At 38.6% G+C, this 21,624-nt stretch overlaps 1 protein-coding gene across 5 annotated transcripts in view; it reads left to right on the forward strand.

Annotated features, from left to right (window-relative positions):
- ZNF106 (zinc finger protein 106) overlaps positions 1-21,624 on the forward strand; it is a 73,076-nt gene that overhangs the window by 2,778 nt on the left and 48,674 nt on the right. For 4 of the 5 annotated variants that reach the window (XM_038405463.2, XM_038405465.2, XM_038405464.2 and 1 more), the window contains exons 2-4: positions 10,831-10,913; positions 12,316-12,377; positions 19,426-19,626. In XM_038405463.2, the coding sequence (XP_038261391.1) occupies positions 10,860-10,913; positions 12,316-12,377; positions 19,426-19,626 (317 nt within the window). In that variant the 5' untranslated portion in view covers positions 10,831-10,859. The remainder of the gene's footprint in view (positions 1-10,830; positions 10,914-12,315; positions 12,378-19,425; positions 19,627-21,624) is intronic. The other variant, XM_043516704.1, reaches the window with a different exon arrangement.

Below are 21,624 nucleotides of genomic sequence, written 5' to 3' on the forward strand. Positions count from 1 at the left end.
TCTGGGGTGGGGGAGACAGCAGGCTGTCAGACCTATCCTGAGGTGTGGGGAGGGGGACCCCCCCAAGGTCAGCCCCTGACTCTGCTCAGCACAGCAGTTTCTTCTGAAGCACCCCACTCTGCCTACCTGTCTATGGTTCTGTGATTTCCACAGTCTCCTCAGCTGCCAGGATTGGCATCCTGAGCAGCTCTATGAGTTCTCCACGCTGAGGAATGTGAAAGCAGTACAGCAGTCCCCCTCCCCTTCCTGCCTGACACTATGTTCCTAGTGCAGGTAAGAACAGGAGTATTCTACTTTAATGATTTGCTCTTTGATCCCCAAATGGAAGCAGCATACTCAGCTGTCAGATACTTCCTGGAGCTTTGAAAGGCAAGGCACACATTCCTGCAGGGCAGCAGAGATCAAAACAGTGAGCAGAGCAGGCACAGGAGGCATTGTGGGATACTGGTGGAAGCCAGTTATGTCAACAAAACATAGTCCACACTGAGGCTTTGTCACTTTAACCTTGTCACAAAAAGCTGCCTCTTGTTAGGTGGTTTTATTTTGTCTGCAAAACAGCAGAGTTTTGCTGCCAGAAGTAGCTTTGTAGTGCGTACACCTCCCCTGTTTTGTTGGCAAAAAGCAGCTTTTGCTGACAAAACTTTGGAATGTAGACAAGGCCTAAAAGTAGCAGTGTTGACATTCTTGCTTGCACTGGAGTGTGGGCTTTGGGCTTTAGCACCAGCAGGAACCCCTACATAGTTATGTTTAGCTCCATAATGCAAGCCCAAGTCAATTGACCTGGGCTCTGAGACTTGCTGCTTTGGGATTTTTTTTAAATTAATTAATTTATTTTTTTTGCAATGTAGGTCTACCCTTAGATCCCTGTCCTGTAAACACTGAGTTGATCACAATATTATATTTATATATTTACAATTTTTAAGCAAGTTCGAAGCCTACCAGTGCCATCAATCATTACTAAAAAATAAAATTAACAGAATGATCCAGGCACAGTGCATTGTTTCTTTACTGTTGTTGATGGTCCTGCTGTTTCAGCCTCTTGTTTTCATTTCTTTGCATTGTTTGTTTAGCATGTTTCATGTGTTCTACAATTGTCTGATTTTGAATGTAATCTACAGACTTGCCGCATACCGTACAAAACAGCACATTACCATCAGTGTGCAATTTGTCCTTGCCAAACTCAGTCTTTAGGGGTGATTTTTCAAGTTTTCAGCATGTTTTCATAACTTTCATTACTCATGTCTGGAGGCTGAAGTGAAATTTGAGATGCATTAAAACATGAACCCCTATATGCCATTGAGTAACCAGAAGCAATTTATTGGCGTATGGTTAGCTATGTAAAATTAAAGCACATTCAAAAATCAACCCCAGGAGTTGGAGGTTGTGTACATTGAATAAGTGAAACTTGTACTTTCAGTAAACTTTAGTTAATGTTTTTATTTTTCTACAAAATCTAAACTTTTTTTAAACAGAAAAATGAAAATTCTTTTTTCCATGGCAAATGGATTTCTAGGTTGCCTGCACATCACAAATGTGCCTCAACTCTGAACTGGAATGATTATGAGAGGGTAACTCAGTTTCCATGGCCACTCTGCTGAAACTGCTAACAAGGGCGAAAGACAACTACTTTAAGCATTGCCACATGTGTACCTCGGCCCCCTTCAATATAGACTAATGTCATATGTTTGATTTCATTAATAAGAGGTGTTCCAGTCTCATACTTCCAGTTCAGAGGCCAAGAATGAATGAAACCAGTGGCTGGCTGTAAAGTAATGGTATCTTAATATCTGAATCACTGTGAGCAAAATATATTTCACTTTATAGTCAATATTTCTCTTATGAGGCCACCAAACTATCTTAATTTATGTGACTCCCATATCCATCACTGAGAATAACACTTAGCACTTGTGTATTGCTTTTCATATTCAAAGTGCTATACAAATGTTGATCTTAATTTATCTAATCTATAGGAATGTTGTAATCTTCATTTAACAGATTGGTAAAGTGAGTCAATTTACCTTGGTCTTATGTTTTATTAAAGTTTGTCTTTTCAAAATTGAATATTTGGGCCAAATTTAAATTCATAAAAGTCTGTTTTAGCATCAAGTAGTTGGAAGCTTCTATGATTAATTCTGCCACCAGGTGGTGATACAGGGTTTTTCTTTTTTTAATAACCAGTTTTAGCAGGGCAACAGGAAAATTATAGAAGAAAATATTGTACATTGCAAGGAATTTCTCAATTTTATAGAAGTTTTCCCCCCTTGTATGTTGTAACTGATTTTTCCATTAGATTTTACTAATTTTTTGCTCCAAATTCAAGATCCCTCTTCACTAAACAGCTATTGCTAGGAACAGGATCAGAAGAAATCCTGTTCAAAGGTTTTCTTGAAAACTGGTGTTGAAAGATGGTTTAACTTGTCGCATAGATGAGAAACATTTTTCAGATGTAGTGGAAAGTGTGATAGACATGAGATGTCTATCATATTGCACCAGGCTTCTGTTTGTTTTCTTTTGATGTTGGAAAATGTCCGTCCCATCCACTTTAGTTGTTAAGATGTTCTCAGTTTCAGTTGAGGGAAGGTCCTAGGGACCCATTGCCAGTAACTAATGGCTATTAACTTTTGTGTTGCAACTTCTGGGATCTTGAAGTGTATCTGTACTAAATAAGGGAAACCCTTGCACAAGCACCCATAGCATGAAATGGTTACCTGGCTCTTTTCCTTGCAGTGGAATAGTGCATCTAAATCCCAGTTCAGCAAGCTACTTAAGCATGTGTCTAACTCTAACTTGAGTGCCTGGAAAAGCTAGTGTGGATGGATGCATGTTACACCATTTTGCCCACTATAATGCGGCCTTCATGTGTGACTGAAGGGCAAATTGAAATCGTCCACAATAAGGACTGGCAGACCTCTTTCCAGAAGCATCAAACTTCCCAATATTAGTTTTCACAGATGGTCACATATTGAAAAACACATTATCAAATGCCAACATATGCCAGCATGCACTCAACTTGCTATAATCAGTCTAACTTACAGGTGAATATCAGTTATCTTATCAAACAATAGTTACCCAAAACAACTTGAGTATCTTGGTTTTTGGTGCTCGTTGTTTCATGAGTTATACAGTTGTGATACGTGCAAAGAAATTAAAATGTTACATGTGTATATATACTAAAGGAAGGATGGGATGCTAGTAATTGGGTTGCTAGCCTAGAACTCGGAATGTCTAGAACTCAGGATACCTGGATTTATTTCCCTGCTCCACAATAGGCTTCCTTTGTGACTTTGGGCAAAACACTTAATCTATGTGCCTCAGTTCTTAAGTAGTAAAATGGGTATAATAGTTCCTCCCTATAAGGGGCTTTGTAAAGATAAATATATTACAAAAAAAAAAATTGAGGCTTGGATGGTAAGGGTGAAACATCTTAAAAAAATTTCTTTAACACTGAAGTTATTAAACTTTTACATCCACCTCTGACAAAAAAAATATTTGCTTTTCTTTTGTCCATTACTTTTGAATCAGGGCTTCAAAAAATCTAAATTTGTACTCTGTTTCCACAGCAACCTGGGCAAAAGCGTATATTTAGAGGACACTTCTTTAAGATTCAGTTAAAAAATGGATGCATAGCTTTAGTTGTCCAGTTGCAGGTTTCAGATTTTGAGTCCCTAGGAATTAATTTTTTTATTTATTTATTTATTTATTTTCTGAAAGAGAGCTTTGCTGTATAAGGAAAAACTGCTCTATGCAGAGTTTCAGAGCCGAGTTGGTGAAGAGCACAATCGACAATACTTAAATAATTGGTATTATTAAACAGGCCAAAAATTTGGTTAAAATATTGTTAGATCAGCAAGACAATTTATGCTAGTAACAGTTTAGATGACAAACAGAAAACTTTGAAACTCTCATTTACATTCTGTTATGCTATCTGTTTTTTCTTTTTGCATTTCAGACAGCTTGGAGAATGAAAATAAAATGATCAGTTTCAATTTTGTATAGCTGTTTTAACTTTTTGGTTCTCATTTGTTTTGTATAGCACTTTGAATACGCAGACTGTGTAGTTCAGTGTTGATGCTGCATGCCCTGCAGGGGAATATTTAAATACAAACAACCATTTTTCTTAAGTTAAAACAAAAAAAAGCCTACCTCTATTAATATTAAGCATCATAAATTCTTAATTATAGGGACCTGAATTTTGGGCCTAAGGTGCCCAGCAATGTCCCTTTTGCCATATTATTTTAGGTGGAAGTGTAAAGGTTTTGAAGGCTGAGTATTACTTCACAGAATCTTCTATGTGACTGTGAGCAGATGGGCAGAGTGACCTGAAATCGGATGATCCGCAATCTTTAAACTAAATATGGTGCAGCTGAGCAGTAGTTCTTTGCAGTGCTTTATTAGAGCTCAGCCTTTTTCACAGACTCTTGCTCAAATAGGCTGAGAGTACTGCTGAAGTCAGCAGTGATCCCCCCCATCTTTCCCTCCCTTAAGCCAACTAATACTTTTACCAAAGTCCTTTGTTGTGGATTACCTCTTTGTAATCCTGTCCCTTCCCCTTTCTTGTGGTCCTGCAAATACTACAGTTGCCTTAAAGATGGGAAGGCAATGGGACTCTCGTTGGACTACAGAACTTGTGTGCTCAGTTGCTGGGGCAGAGTGGGGTCACTAATTTGGCAAATGCACTCTGCACCTTCCTACCATAGGCTGAGAAGAGCACCAAGGCAGTCTGCATTGCAGAGATGAACTTCTAGGTCTCCCAGGTTTTTGAAGCAATAGAACATTTGTTCTGTCTGCTAGGACTGTCTAAAAGATGAATGTCCTTATGTGGGAGCTTGAACTAAAGATCTCTTTGAGGAGTCCTGAGGATTTCCAAACAGCTGGTATGTTAGGCAGTCCTCACACTCCACTTCAGCTGTGGCTTTATATAGTCAGAATATTCAGCCATTGATGTGTAGCAAATTTAGCTTTGACATACATTTTTAACGTACGCTATTTGCCAAGGTTGGACATCTGAGCAGTAGTTATAGGCTAATAAATATTATGACAGGAAGTAATTTAATGCCTTATATTTTCTATTTAGACCTTTTTTGTTTGCCAGAAATCATTTCCAGACCTTTCATGTAAGAGATTTATTCCCTACAATTTGCTCTAGTTGATTCAATAAGTTTATATTACTCATACACACTCTCGCTTTTTAAACTTGCAAGCCACAGGCACGTCAGAACCAACTTTCACAGTTAAGATGGCCCCAGATAATGGTAAAATACATATTTTTCCTCTTTAAATGACAGTTTGGGAACATTTCCCTAAAATCCAAGTGTATGGAGCAAAGGAGCACTACCTCCTGATATTGAAACATCCAGCCTTCCCAGATAGTACTCACAAAAATGTGTCTCAGATTTCTTTTTGGTCATGGTTGATCCAGGCTTTTATTTATATTATCATAACACATTTTCCACTCTTATCTTATATCTGAAGCCAGTCAGTAGATTTCTAGTGTCCAAGCCAAAAATGATTGACTCTGGCTAAGCCGGGAGGTTATCTAGTATTGAAAATGTATTGGTTATCTTTTTTTTTAAGGGAAAAAGCATACTTCTGTAGAAAGTTCTGCTTGTGCTGGAGTATTGAGCACCTGATTCTTTGTTTTAACTGCTTTACAGCTGGGCTGACTTGCGTACAAAGAAGGTCAACTGTCTTGACTGAAGTTACACATGGAGTAAATGGCTCAGCTAAGATTTGTACCCAAGATCTCCCTGGATCTCAACACTGTTAGGCCAAGTTTGCACTATGCCACAGATGCATAGATATGGTGCCACCATAGTATAAGCATGTCCTGCAATGATGGAAGGGACTTTTCCCATCGCTGTAGGAACTCTACTTCCTCAAGCGATGATAGCAAGGTCGATGGAAGCATTTTTTTGTTGACTCAGCTGTATCTATGCTATGGTGCTCAGGCATATGAGTTTGTCACATCCATGCATGCCATAGCTATATCACACTAAGTAGACCAAGCCTAAGGAAACTATTGTAGATAATACTTTAACTTACTATACCTTTTGCAAAAATTCAAAGCACTTTAGAAAGGTCAGTCTTGCAAAGGTTCCTTTGGAGGAGATGGGAGAAAATTAAGCAAGAGAAAGATGGTGACTTTCCCCAGTTTGTACAGTGAGTCAGTGGCTGAGCTGGAAATAAAAGTTGGGTGTCCTGTCTCCTAGTCACCTACAATGTCTCCTAGACCCTGGAGCCTCTCTGAATTCTCCAGCTCCACGAGTCTGTGTCTCTCTGCAGAGACAAAACTGTTTGTGCTTTCATAGCAACAGCCAATAGTAATTGAATTCAGTTAGTATTTTTAGTACTCTGTAATAAGCAATGCCCAGTTGATTGGGCAGTTAGAGGGAGCCTTAAACTCTTCCTGTAATCGTGTATAGTTACCATGATGTGTTTTAATTAGCCAAAGCAGGTGCAATCTTAGCTCTACTTGTTAAGTTATTTTAATGTTACACACTCACCTGAGGCCAATAGCCACACATACTCTGCTGACCTCTTTGTCCCTATTGAGTCCCATGCCACCCTTTGCACTAATGTCTGACAAATTCCATACATGCTCAGCTAATGTGAAGCAATATCCTAAACACATGTGGATGTTATTCCATTAAACTACAACGTAGCACTGGTAAAGAATATTGGGAAAGCAAAACAGATCCTTACACAGAAGGAAGCCATCTGTAATCAGTACAAGGATTAACAACTCTGCTTTTCAATAATATCCTTATATTAATCACATTAAAATAAGTTTCCTGCATTTTAAAGAGATGTTTGTACTTTTGTCAGTTGGATCTTACAATGAATAATGCCTTGTCTGTAGTAGGAAGTATGCTGATCAGGCACTTCCATTCTGAGCTCCTGTTCTCATGTGCTTATTAACATGCCATAAAATTATGCTTCAGTGCAAAATTTTTCATAATTGTTCTCAGCCCAAATTTGAATTTCTTTTGAGAAGCATGGAAACATTTTGTTTAGTTGTTTTACTTACTTACAAAATTTGAACAGTTTAAGTGTCTTTGAATAACCCCAAATACTTGGATCTAAAAGTTCACTTTGACCTCTAATGAAGGCAAGTGCATTTGGCATGCAAGCATCTAATAGTCGTATTCAGTTTATGACTTTCCACTAAACTTTGCCATGCGGAGATGCTAAACTCTAGACCGGATCATGCTTTAGTACCTATTTCAACACAAAATATCCCAGATATTAATGTCTTTCAGTCATTAAACATTCAAATAAAGTAGTTATGTACCTGATAGTGTTTTCATGTGTATGTTAATTTTCCTTGTGAAGCAAATGTACATTTCAGTAAATGCAAGAGTGGCACACCAGTAATGCACGCTGACTGACTAACTGGTATACTTGGTAGTCTTCATGATTGAGTCTTATATGTTTAAATGCATGCATTTATTTCAGTATGATCAGGCCAAGTTTTGTTTTTTGTTTTGTTTTTAGAGGGAATGTCATTTTACATTATGATGACTGAGGGTTGAAATGACCGATGGGGAGACAATTCTGAGTTTTGGTTACACTGAACAGCTGTTAGTGACATTTATAGTTATCTACTTCAAAATACTAAATTGGGAGGAATGAAGGACTTTAAGGAACCATATTTTGAATTTCTGGTCATTTCATGAAATGCTGAATTAAAATGCGATTATTGCTCAGGGCTGGTTCAGGCATATATGGGCTCCACCTGCAAAGCTATTTGATTGGGCCCCACAACTGCAAAAGTCAAGTTTCATTGTGAATCCTATCCCTACCCAACTATGTGCCTGAAACTTCTAAGCTATGCCAGATACTGAGGGTTTAATGTTGTCATAGGGTAAGATTAAATAATAATTTCTGAACTGCACTGTGTATTTGTTAAGAGAGTTTGGGGAATAGTGGATGGAGATTCTCTGTTAAGTTGGGGTCACTTATGACTATAAATTTTGCAGCCTTGGCTAAACTAGTCCTATAGAAATGCTTATCTGTAAAATAGCAACACTTCGAAGATGGCTAAATAATGTCTTGTTCGCAAGATTTATGTATGTCTGACAGCATTAGCACAGCACTGCATGATATTTTTTCTTTCCCCTGTCTATTTCTCCTCACTTTAAGATGAGGGATACTTTTTGCCAGTCATTGATCTAGAAATGGGCAATATTTGTAGGTGTCTGTCTGTTTTTTTTTTTTCCTGTTGCTTAGTGTTACTTAATGACTTGTGAGAATAAGAGAACAATATTTTATCCTATTACATAAATAAATCTATCGCCTTCTGTTATAACCTAGATTGTTATGAGCATGATGTCTGATTGAATTAGTTATTAAAGACATTTTCTTTTATCATGGAAATTCATTTAATATATTTAAAAACACAAATTTAGCAAGTAGCATTTTTCTTCAATCTGTAATTGCCTTTGTTTATCTACGTTTAGCTCTTTAGGATAATTCCTTAAGTATGTGACTATCCAGACTATGATAAATTTCAGAGTAGCAGCCGTGTTAGTCTGTGTTTGCAAAAAGAAAAGGAGTACTTGTGGCACCTTAGAGACTAACAAATTTATTAGAGCATAAGCTTTCGTGAGCTAAAGCTCACTTCAGCGGATGCATTCAGTGGAAAATACAGTGGGGAGATTTATATACATAGAGAACATGAAACAATGGGTGTTACCATACACACTGTAATGAGAGTGATCACTTAAGATGAGCTATTACCAGCAGGAGAGCGGGGGGGGGGGGGTGGTGGGGGAGAAAACCTTTTGTAGTGATAATCAAGGTGGGCCATTTCCAGCAGTTGACAAGAACATCTGAGGAACAGTGAGGGGTAGGGGGGAATAAACATGGGGAAATAGTTTACTCTGTGTAATGACCCATCCACTCCCAGTCTCTATTCAAGCCTAAGTTAATTGTATCCAGTTTGCAAATTAATTCCAATTCAGCAGTCCCTCGTTGGAGTCTCTTTTGAAGTTTTTTTGTTGAAGAATTGCCAATTTTAGGTCTGTAATCGAGTGACCAGAGAGATTGAAGTGTTTTCCGACTGGTTTTTGAATGTTATAATTCTTAACGTCTGATTTGTGTCCATTTATTCTTTTACATAGAGACTGTCCAGTTTGACCAATGTACATGGCAGAGGGGCATTGCTGGCACATGATGGCATATATCAGCCTGGACCAGTCCACACGAGATCCGCTTCCTGGACACTATGGTGCTAATAAGTGATGGTCACATAACCACCACCCTATACCGGAAACCTACTGACCACTATGCCTACCTACATGCCTCCAGCTTTCATCCAGACCACACCACACAATCCATTGTCTACAGCCAAGCTCTATGATATAACTGCATTTGCTCCAACCCCTCAGACAGAGACAAACAACTACAAGATCTCTATCAAGTGTTCTTACAACTACAATGCCCACCTGCTGAAGTAAAGAAACAGATTGACAGAGCCAGAAGAGTACCCAGAAGTCACCTACTACAGGACAGGCCCAACAAAGAAAATAACAGAACGCCAAAAGCCATCACCTTTAGCTCCCAACTAAAACCTCTCCAACGCATCATCAAGGATCTACAACCTATCCTGAAGGACGACCCATCACTCTCACAGATCTTGGGAGACAGGCCAGTCCTTGCTTACAGACAGCCCCCCAGTCTGAAGCAAATACTCAACAGCAACCACACAACAGAACCACTAACCCAGGAACCTATCCTTGCCACAAAGCCCGTTGCCAACTGTCTCCACATATCTATTCAGGGGACACCATGATAGGGCCTAATCACGTCAGCCACACTATCAGAGGCTCGTTCACCTGCACATCTACCAATGTGATATATGCCATCATGTGCCAGCAATGCCCCTCTGCCATGTACATTGGTCAAAGTGGACGTCTCTATGTAAAAGAATAAATGGACACAAATCAGATATTGAGAATTATAACATTCAAATCCAGTTGGAGAACACTTCAATCTCTCTGGTCAATCGACTACAGACCTAAAAGTTGCAATTCTTCAACAAAAAAACTTCAAAAACAGACTCCAACGAGAGACTGCTGAATTGGAATTCATTTACAAACTGGATACAATTAACTTAGGCTTGAATAGAGACTAGGAGTGGATGGGTCATTACACAGAGTAAACTATTTCCCCATGTTTATCTCCCCCCCCCCCACCACCCCCTTTCCTCAGACGTTCTTGTCAACTGCTGGAAATGGCCCACCTTGATCATCACTACAAAAGGTTCCCCCCCCTCCCCCGCTCTCCTGCTGGTAATAGCTCATCTTAAGTGATCACTCTCGTTACAGTGTGTATGGTAACACCCATTGTTTCATGTTCTCTATGTATATAAATCTCCCCACTGTATTTTCCACTGAATGCATCCGCTGAAGTGAGATTTAGCTCACGAAAGCTTATGCTCAAATAAATTTGTTAGTCTCAAGTACTACAAGTACAAACCACAAGTACTCCTTTACTTCAGACTATGATAGACTTTCTTCCTTGCCAAGCTAATTGCATGACTGCTTTCAGTGCTTCAAACCCTTCTTGCTTGTCGAACAAGAATCTGATCTCTCAGTACTTTTTTTTTTTTTTGGCTATGTAGTTTTTAGATGACTACTTAAAATAAATTATGTGCCAAATGAAAATATAAGCCATACATAGGTGTGAGAGATGCTTTTTAAAAGGTGGGAGGAGACACGGGGACATTTCTGTATGGTCCTCTTGTGAGAAGGACCTCTTATTTTTAATATCTTCAAGACAACTGGACTGATAGGAAACAGTGTCCAGGATCTCTTTTTCTGTTTTCAGGTTTGGGGTAAAAGCTGTCCAATGTAGTCATGGCTCGAGAACGAAAATGCATACTGTGTCACATCGTGTACAGCTCAAAAAAGGTAAAAAATAAAATGCATTTGCAAGGCTAATATCTTTGTATGTGGAGATCTGACTATATGCAGCATGGGAGAAACGTTTCCTTGTTTTAAAAAAGAAACTGTAAAGATAACTTTTTGTATCAGAAACTGATAGAGATCTTCAGGTCTATTGAATGAAATAGAATTGTTTCAGTACTTTCTCATAGCCTCTTCCTCAGTTTGACTATGTACTGGATATACATTCTCATTAAGTATTAAAAATATCCATGGCTTTCAAGTTTTAATATCGTCATCTTTTTTATGAATATATTAAAAACTGTATGCAAGTTGTAAGTCAAGAACTCAGAAGCCCCCTCAGCCTTAATTCTGTTCCCTTGTGCATTCAGAGTGTGTCTTATGACATCATCATATCCTGGTCTTTGTGATGGGTCCCTACACGTTTCAATATGTCAGAAGGACGTTTATCAATTGAGGCAGCTCATTTTCTCATCATCGTTGTTTAATATATACCTGTGGCTTGTTTACGGCATATCTTCCAAACCCTGCACTGTAGATGGATTTTTTTTCCTTAAACTTTCCTGTAATGCTTATCAATGCCATATCAGTGTCTCACAAACAGTAATTACTTTTATTTTCATAACACTTTAATAGGGACAAAGTACTATTCCCATTTTATTAATGAGGATCTGAGAGGCAGAGAGAGAAGGATGGCCATTTTTCCAAGTGTCTGTCTTATAGGCAGGAAAAGGAAATGGATCTTCTGGGTCTCATTCCTGTTTCTTAACATGAGTGTTCTTCCTCTTCTAGCAGACATCTACCTCATTTGCAACACGTTATTTGCAGCACGTTATACAATGACTGCAGTGAATGAGTCAGTTTTTTTAAATCCAAAACTAATTCACTGTGCATGTCTGAGTTCTGTCTAGAATGCTCACTGAATGAAACAGGTCCTGCAAAGCAAAGCAATGTGTGTCGATATATAGTAACACTGTATCATAATGCATATACACACACAAGGGCAGAATTAAGCAGCCCTAATGTTGTAAATATTTTGACTTTTTTGGGGGTGTGTGTGGTTTTTTTAAAAAAAATAAAACAAAAACAAAAAGCCAAACTAAGACTATTTGTTATGGATTTTTTTTTTTAAGAAATAATTGTTGTACAGTTATTTTTCTGGAAAGGAGTGGAACACATTGAAGTCAGAGCCCTTGCCTCATTCCATGTACGCTTTTCTATATCCACCTTCTGGAGCTCTGCCTCCTTCTATATGAATCCCAAAGATCAATCCTATGGAAGGAAGCTTAGCGGGTAATTCCTCAGGGTGACACCATCGTCAAAAGAGATAGAAAAGACCTATTAGAGCAGAATATATCCTCATGCAGAGTAGAATGAATCATGAGTTATGCTTTTTTTTCTTTTGTAGGAGATGGATGAACACATGAGAAGCATGCTTCATCACCGAGAACTTGAAAATCTGAAAGGAAGGTATGTGAATGATCATGCAAACTGCCTTTCAGTTCAGTTTACATGTCACACTTTTGGGGAACTAAATAGCCTTATTTCCCATGCAAGCTAAATTCAATTTAAAGGGAGAAGATAGATTAAGAATTAACTGTTTCTTTGTGCCTTTCTAATAGATACTAAAGAACTTAATAGCTGTGAGGACATGCCCCTGTTAGGAGCATGGGATTTCTCCCTAAATCTATACAATTTGCTACAACTATTAGCTTGGGTTGTAGTTTGGTATTTTTCTACTTTGTTACAATATATCTGTTCCTATAGTTTAAATTCAAATGCCTAATATGCTGGTGGGCTAAATCACCTAGAAAATCTAAATCATAGGAATCATAAATAAAATATTTTTATTTAAAAAAAGGGGGAAAAAAAGTTGTTGTGCAGGATGATTAAGATTCTGCAAGTTTAGAGTTAGACATTCCAATTTGTACTCAACCCCACGTTTAATCTGAAATTCAGACATTTAGTACATAAAGGCTTCAACTCAGAACAGTGCCCCATTGTGATGGAAGCTGAACAAGCACATAGTAAGAGACATTCCTTACCTGAAGAGTTTACAATCTGATTAAATTAGAATGATGGACAGGAGGGGAAATGGGCACAGCGAGTTGAAATGACTTGCTCAAGGTTGCACAGCAGATTAATGGCAGAGCTGGGAGTAGAATCTAGTTCTCCTGAGTCCCAGGCAGTGTCCTGTTTACTGTACTATACAGCCTCTGACCTTCAAATCAAGTGTTTATACCATATGCATTTTTTTTAAAAAGTTTATGTTGGGATTTCCTCTGAGACTTTTTCCACTCAGCTTATCCAGAACACCTTGTCCAGTTCTGGGAGAAAGCTTCATCCAATTCCCTGGGATCCAAAACACTGACTCTGGATTTTGTCACTCACATTCCTCTATTTGACATATAGCAAAGCTATACTGAGTTGATCACAGAGGGTATAGGGTGTACCACACATCCAAGGTTATACAGACAGCCTCTTCCTTTATATGCATTTACACAATATGTTGCATTTGCTTTACATGAAATGACACATTTTTTGGAATGGCTTCGTTACTTTGCAGGAACCAATCTGTGTACATCATTCTCTGTCCATATGCTGTTTACATGGAAAATGATCTTTACATTCCAGGTTTATCTTGTCCATAGTCTCCATCAAGGTATTGCTGCTTATCTTGGTTTGCACAGATCTCCTGTCAAGCCCCTATTTACAATTTAACATTCCGTTCACCTTCCCAATTATGCTCACTTAGAAATTAGGCAAGTTACTTGTGTCAAGCCAGGCCTACAGTATATTTAAAAAATAACCCCCTAAAATCCAAATGATCCTTCACTCTCAAAGGCTAATGGTGTTCTAGATAAGCTGAGTGGAAAAGGGGGAATTCTGCACCACTGCACATGCACAGAATATATGTCTCCCACAGATTTCTTTGCTCCCCTGCAGTATGTTTCAGGTGCCCAGGGCAGCCAGCAGAGAGGTAAACACTGTGGGGCAGAAGGCAGGACTTGGGAAGACCTGGCTGGTTGCTCCTTCCCTGCGCCGGGCTTAGCTGCTAGTCCCAGCTGGGCTGGGGAGGACGGGACTTCCTCTTCCCCTGCACAGCATCCAGGGCCAGGTCAAACCCACCCCAGATTTCTCCCGCAGCTGCAGGAAGCTCTGCAAACTCCCTCCTCCCCCTGCTTCCTGCACCCATTGCTCCTCGGCTGCAGGGTGAGGGATTCCTGTCCAGGGAGCTGCTCCCCCATATGCCCAACTCCTATGCATGCAGACTTCCTCATACCCAGACTCTCCCGTCATTCCCTCTTCTTTTTTTGTCCTTCTCTATCTTCCCTGTTCACTCCTCTGTTCATTCTTTTTTTTTCTAATCTCTCTATTGTTACCCTTTTGAATCACCAGTGATGCTTTTTAAAAAGCACTTCCTCACTCTGTTGTCTTTCCCCACTCTGCCCTATGTCTCTTTGGGAATAGGAAAGGCATGAAATTGTGCCTGGAATCAAAAGCACCTTATTTCTGCCTTTCATCTGCTCTGATTCTTAGCAGTAGAGGACATGTGTTCCGTTGGTGAACAGCTGAGAAGTGGTTGCACAGATACCCCTGTGTCATCAACATTAACTTCAGCAGTTTGTCTCAAGCTTCTATGTTCTGGCTAATTTTTAAAGTATTCCATTTAGTGGATCTTTTCTCACAGCATGTGATAATGATTCTGATTACTTGAGCAATTGCTGAGGCTGGGATAGATTCAAGAGCTAAAGATGATGCAGCTGGCAGCTTAAAAAAGTCTTAGTCTTCCATTTTGTGTTTGATTTTCTAGGTCACGGTTTCCCCCCAGCTGACAGCTCCTTTCTCAGCTACTGTTGAACTTTAAAGTCCTGCCACATTTCAGCTAACACTTTAAAAATTATATGTAATGTACACATATACATACACTTCACCTAGAACTGCTTCAAAATGGATCATCCACATTGTGTAATAAACTTCCCCCTCATCAAACGAATTTATCCCAACATTCTTCAGGTTGGGCCCGGGGGAGGGGGTGAATCTGGTCTGGGGGGTGGGGGGTTGTTGTTTTTCCCCCCGGTTTTTGGTTTGGTGGTGTTTTTTTTTTTTATTTAACTGCATGCCTTTCATCACTTTTACCATCTGGAGATTAGATCAACTATTGAATTCAGTATTTAACTCTGTATTGTCATCCTGTTGTATTCTTTGTGAAATCTTGGTTTTAGATGAAAAGGAAAATTTCAGATTTCCATTGTATCTGATATTGTGAAATTTCAAAAGGTTTAGTAACTTTGTAGTTTTCCATTTCCTTAGCATCGGAGATGAAAGAGCTTGATTTTAATGTCAGTCTTTCATTCTGTCTTCGAAGTGTTTCCATTACTTTGATTTGGATCTCTTCATACAAGAAAGGAATCTGTGCTCTGGCAGACCTAGTTCTTATACTTGAGAATCAAAATGGATAGTAAATTGTTTCAGTTTTCTGTCTGTCTGTCAGTTTGGACTTCTAGAAATCTACATGGTGGAATTTCACAATTTATGTAAGGTAGCCTCCAGGAAGGAGACTTGAAGTAGCTCAGTACATGGACTAGCTAATAGAGGGGACAAAGAACTACACTGTTAGCATGGGTTACATTAACATTTATATTATCTATAGGCTTCAGGGTTAACACCCTATTGGCATGAGTCAGTTCACATTTTTGAGTTTGTCTGCAGAGGAAGATGTAACTGTATTGGTTTAAACTTCGTTTGCATTTTTAAAGCTAACTTTGTAACCATGAGGGCTAAAATTGTAAGTGAAAAATTAAATTCTTGAGCACAATTGTGTGGCAAGAGGTGAATTCTGTAAGATACATTGCCTCAGTGGAGTACATGGGACCCTGGTTATAACTTCACTTTCCATGAGACCATCATATTTTGTAAGAATTCTGTTTTGGACAAGAATTCAGAAAACTCAGAGTGGTGTCTGCCTCATTCAAAGAGACTTAGCTTGAGCCTTTACATCTTGCCTCTGAAAACTAAGTCTCTTCATTTGGGTTGGTGGGTTTTTTTAGCATTTGGTCACTTATTGCGTATATTCTTCTAACTTCAGATTATCTGCAAAATTCTCAGGTTTTTAAACAAGCTCTTTCCTTCGGCATGTCTGGGACCCAGGATCTTGTGCTTGCCAAAAGATGCATCTGGTTCCATCCTAGTCTTGTGCTGCCTCTCTTTAGGTTACTGAGCATTAAGCTGCCACTACCTTTCTCTCTCTTCTTGAAACCACTACTTTACTTTTTAAATGAAAATTTAAATTCTGGAGAAAAGTCACATTTACATGAAGACTGTTAAATCCTCAGGTATATGGCTCTTGCCCTTGACTTGCATTTCTTCTTAGTGTTCTCATATATAATGGGCAAGAAACTTCAGCAGTAATCTTAAGTATTATGATACACATGATGTCTAGTTCCATGAGTGACTTCATGACTGTTTTCCAGCTAAAATTGAAAGTGCAATGGCACTTCAGTTTGGACAGAGATTATCCAATGTACATACTGAAATACACATCAGAAATAAGTAAGGTTCTCTCACACTTTCATAGTGTGGGCCACTTTTGTTCTAGTCATAATGGTGTCGACTACCTCCCCTGCTAAAGTTGAGCAAACAGCATACCTTTGGCTACTAGAGCTTCATTTCATGGAAAAGTGCTGATAGGAAAGTATTAAATGCATTTTAGACTTTTATTGAAGCTTACCAGCTGAAAACAAGGAGAGTCATAACCATGTGATTAGCCATTTCTCCACAGACCAAGTGCAGGGATTCTCAAACTGGGGGTCATGACCCATCGGAGTCATGAGGCTATTACATGGGGGGTCGCGAGCTGTCAGCCTTCCCCCACAGCCCCACTTTACCTCCAGCATTTATAATAGTGTTAAATATTAAAAAAAAGTGTTTTTTTAATTTATAAGGGGAGGGTCGCACTCGGAGGCTTGCTGTATAAAGGGGTACCAATATAAAAGTTTGAGAACCACTGATCAAGTGGTTCAAGAGCCACTGTTTGGGAACTACTGATTTGGAAGTTGGAGAGGGTGAAGAAGTGGAGATTCAGTCCCCAGCCCTGCTACTTAACCTTGCCCAAAGTAATTCTCACTCTGCTTCAATCTACCAATCAGTAAAAGGGAATAATATTTACCTTATAGAGGAATTGAAACCTGTATTTGTGAAGGACTTTGAGATTTTCTAGAAATGTCAAGTATTATAATAAGTACCATTAGGTTTTTCTTTTTCTTTTTTCTTTAATTTTTTTTATGTCCAGTTAACAGGTCCTTACATTTAAATTATAGCTCTACTATGATAAATAAGTATGTAAAAATGACATCCGTTTAGACACCTGCTCCCTGTTTGTTTGTCTGGTCTCTTTTGACAATTTTAGCAAAAAGTAAGCTTTACTATATTTTATTCCTAGCAATTCATAGCTAACACAGGTAAGAGAGTGAGCTGTGTTCTGTACCTGCCTGTGCATTAGCAAAATTGTTAACCAACTGAAAGTTGTGCTAAGCCACTGAAGATGAGGTAATACAGATGTCATACAGCATAATGTGACCTGCAGAATCTTTATTACTGTTGGTAAAGTGTACAAAAGAAAGAACCCAGTCTGCTGCACAAATCCCAGATTGAGTTTGTAAGGCTGACAGGAAGAAAAATATGTATTTTACTTACAACTGCACACTTGTTCTGCAAATTATTTGAAACTGAGACTCTCAATTTAAGTGTATAAAGTGGTGTTTCTATTAATTAAACTTCCTAAACATATGGCCTGTTGAGTGAGCTGACTGTTTAAATACCTTTACCGTGTTATTATAGATCACATTTTTACTAGTAGGAAAAAAATAGAAAAATGTCTTTTTTAAATCACTTGTTCATTTCAAAGCCTTTTTGAAAGGCACAGACCTTTATTTAACAGCCAGCTGGTGAGCCTTTGTTAAGCATGGCTCAGATAAGGATGCTTGCTTAAAATCTTGCGGGTGGTACTTTTTTTTTTTTTTTTTTCCCTTCTGGATTTCTTTCATACTTTTAGAAACTGCAGAGGTGGAGGCAAGATTCTTGAGCCTCTGATGGAAACATTTAACTGAATGATGAAGATGTTTCCGATCCATGAGATGGGGATTTTTCATCACTTCAGTAAGGGCAATTAGAATATGAAGTGGAAGAAAGCTTTAATACAAAGCAAGGTTTTTTAATTTCATTTGGTATTAACCTTTTGATGTACAAGTTGAGTTTTCTAAATATATTAGATGTGAGCTAATGAACTGAGCTCCAGTCACTTATATTGCTGTTTTGGGAAGAGGCAGGAGAATTCACCTGTCCCAATGACTAGTCTAAATGTGGCTTTTAGTTTTGCTTTTAATCTTTACATGGACCCCAGGTTCCTCACCACTTCCCACTTTATTTCCATTCATATGTTTGGGCATTATAGTACATGATCTTTATATTTGAGACATAGAAGCATTAAGTGCTGCTTCTATAAACAAGATGGTGGGGTGCAAGAAAGCATTAATGAGGCAGGCAGTGGGCACTATGTTAGTCCCACCACACTATTTGCTTGGCTTAGAACACATGCTTTTTTTTCTGATCAATTTTATTTAACTTACCAATGGACCTATTTTATCTTTTACTTTTTTAACCATTAGACAGACTACAGGATTGGTCAAGCACTGTATGGTAGGCTTTTTAATAAACATTAAATACTGATTTGATTGTTTTTAATAGCAGTTTTACTGCAGTATTCACTGACACTTTAGTAAAACCATTTGTCTGACACAGCTGTCAACTTCCTGCAACTGAAATAATTTCTTATTTTTTAAGATAAGCCTTCTAAAGTAGAAAGCAGACCTCATGCATCATTTGAACCAAATAAAGTACAGTGAACTGAAGACCCCTCCCATCACTTGCTGTGCTATGAAGTCTTTAAATTCCAAGCAGAGGTCTCAGCTGTCCCAGTTTAGGTTACACTGTATTAGGATTGGCTGTAGCAGTATACCCCCTCCTCCCTCTTCTAGCTTTCACTGGGGGAAAGCATGAGGCAGAGATTAAATGTAGAAGCTGTCACCAGGCTTCTCCAGTGCAGCTGGCACCATGGATGTGCTTCAGAGCAGCTCATGCTAGCTCTGTAAGCCCTCCACTCTGCCTCCTCTCACTATGTTTCCTCTGATAAGATTTTGAGTACAACAATCCAAGAAGAATTCCCTGACCCCCCACCAATTTATACTGCTCTATTCCCAAGTTTTTTACCTCTTGATTGTTGGAAAAAAATCTCTAAAAATTGACCACAAAAAGCCCCAGAAGTTGGGGAAAATTGCTATAGGAAAAAAAAAAAACAGAAAATTCAAATAGTTTTAGTGTACTGAGCAAAATTATAGTGCCTAGTGCACAAGCAATTGGTTAAGAAAACTGGCATATTCAGAGGAAACAGAGTAAGATCTGAATTGTCTACCATGCCTGTGGGAAGGATTGAATGTCCATCCTCTCTCTCTTTCCCCAGGGACAGCAACCACAAGTGCCAGGTGTGCAGGGTGACAGTGGTTGGCTTGTCAGCATATGCCAAACACATCTCCAGCCAGCTGCACAAAGACAATATCGATGCCCATGACAGAGAGGAAGACGAAGGGAAAGAAGAGGCTGATGAAGAGTACTTTGACAAGGAACTAATTCAATTAATCAAACAAAGGAAGGAACAGAACCGGTTAGTATTCTTCTTCTTCTCTTAAGTTACATAGTAGAATTCCTTTAAAGCTGTTGTGGGTATGGAGAAATGCTGCCAAGATGGAAGTATGTTTGAAGTGCAGTCTGCATGCAACCAGTATGCTGATCATAAGAGCAGTTTACAGTAACTACCTGTAGGATGCAGCTTGTGTGTCTAAACACAAACATTTCATTTATTATTTTAGTTCTGATAGTTAGGTTTACTGCAGTGCTTGGAAAATGAAGCTCAGCCTAGTCCACAGCAGAGGTGAAATAGTTTCACTTGTAGTGTCACAGGGCCTTGAACTGGAATTCCTTGTGTACTTATTAAGGATTCAAGATTATTCAACATCTCTGTGCAAATATTTTATATTCTCATAAGCATACAGTTGAATAAAATGTTCCAATAATTCTAGCAGCAGTACTAGTATTGCTTCTTTGTCCTACAAAATTAGCCTCTCTCAAACTGTTGCTGGGTATAACTTGATGCTTGTATTTTACAGTTCTGATTTATGATCTCTGAAACGAAGTAGAATCTCTTATTTTGGGTAACAATCTAAATGTCGTCATCCTGAAATTCACTGAAGTCTTAAATGAAAAGCTTTTTTTTTTGCTTGTTTGTTTTTTGTTTAGCATTAGCTAACATTACTGTTCGGTGTGAATGGGTAAAGTTATGCTACATAGTATATAATGTTTCTTTTTCAGCATTTATCCTGCATCTGACACTTGGTGAGTGTGCATTGCTAGTGCCATGTTAATTTTATAATATACAGTTTAAAGAGTAAGAACATATTACTGTAACAGTGTAAGGGTGGGCATCGTTTTTTTCTTTTTTAATTTTATTTTATGTCTGGGGACCCCAACCACAGTGTGCAATAACTTTGAGCTCTCTCTTTGACCTGACCAAGAGCACATAAACATTAGGTCATTGCCTGCCCAGTCTAGACCCTTTGGATACCAGCCAGGACTATGAAGGTTTTTAGGCTTTCCCCCTGTCCCTTCATTCTAGTCAATAATTATGCTGCATGGTACCCACTTTTGTGCTATGATGCTCAACATTGTTTTAGAGCTATTACATTCCTTGGCTACACTGGCCAGAGGAATAGGGTCTTCTGCATTTAGTGTTCTTTGCCCACTTTAAATCTTTTTAAAATCTCCCAACATAATAAAGAGAAAGAGCTTGTACAATAGGGAATATCTTGCCTTCTGCTCTTAACTTTTTGTTATAGTCCAATCACTGGCAAATTGAAAGAAATATTGTCTCATTTTCACTTTGTAGTCTTCCCTTAATTAAAGTTAAAGTCGTTGCTTAGATGTCTCTTCTGGAATGGAGTAAAAACATCCCAGGGGTGGTGGAATGATGTAATTGGAAGTGCAAGGAAAAAAGCTTAATTACAATACTTTGGTCAAAAATTTAAAGCAGCTTTGTAAAATTCTGCTTGCCAGGAATAAGTAACTCTTCTTCCCTCCCCCTCCCCCAAGCAATTTGAAGCAATTTTGGGATGTAATGTTAAGCGTGGGGAGAGGATCTTGCACTTAACCTGACAAATGTTCATGACAGTTTTACAAAGATAAATTAAAAATATCAGCTTTCCTTTCATGGGAGTGGAAAAGCAAATACGTATTTTACCAACCTGGAAGCTGAGTTTTGAATAAGAGAACATTATGCAGCCTTCCACAGCATATTTGCTCTACAAGCTTGGAGAGAGCCAGTAGGGAGAGAAATGGAACCTAGCAACTATATTAATCATTTCCATTTGATGTATTTAGAGTAGCTTTTTCATTGCAAGTAAAATAATATGCTAGGGTGCTATTTGATGCCAGTTTAAGAGAATTAGGAATCAGATTGGTGCAGTTCATGGATGCTAAATAAGATAGTGCTTTAACTAGAAAATTAAGTCTGTAGCTCTTAAGGTTACAAAGAAATACTGTTCGTGTTTTGAAAGCTAAGTGATAAAAACATCATGAAGCAATAATACTGACACACATCAGTTGGTCC

This window comes from Dermochelys coriacea, chromosome 6, assembly GCF_009764565.3.
Source record: "Dermochelys coriacea isolate rDerCor1 chromosome 6, rDerCor1.pri.v4, whole genome shotgun sequence".
NCBI lineage: Eukaryota > Metazoa > Chordata > Testudines > Dermochelyidae > Dermochelys > Dermochelys coriacea.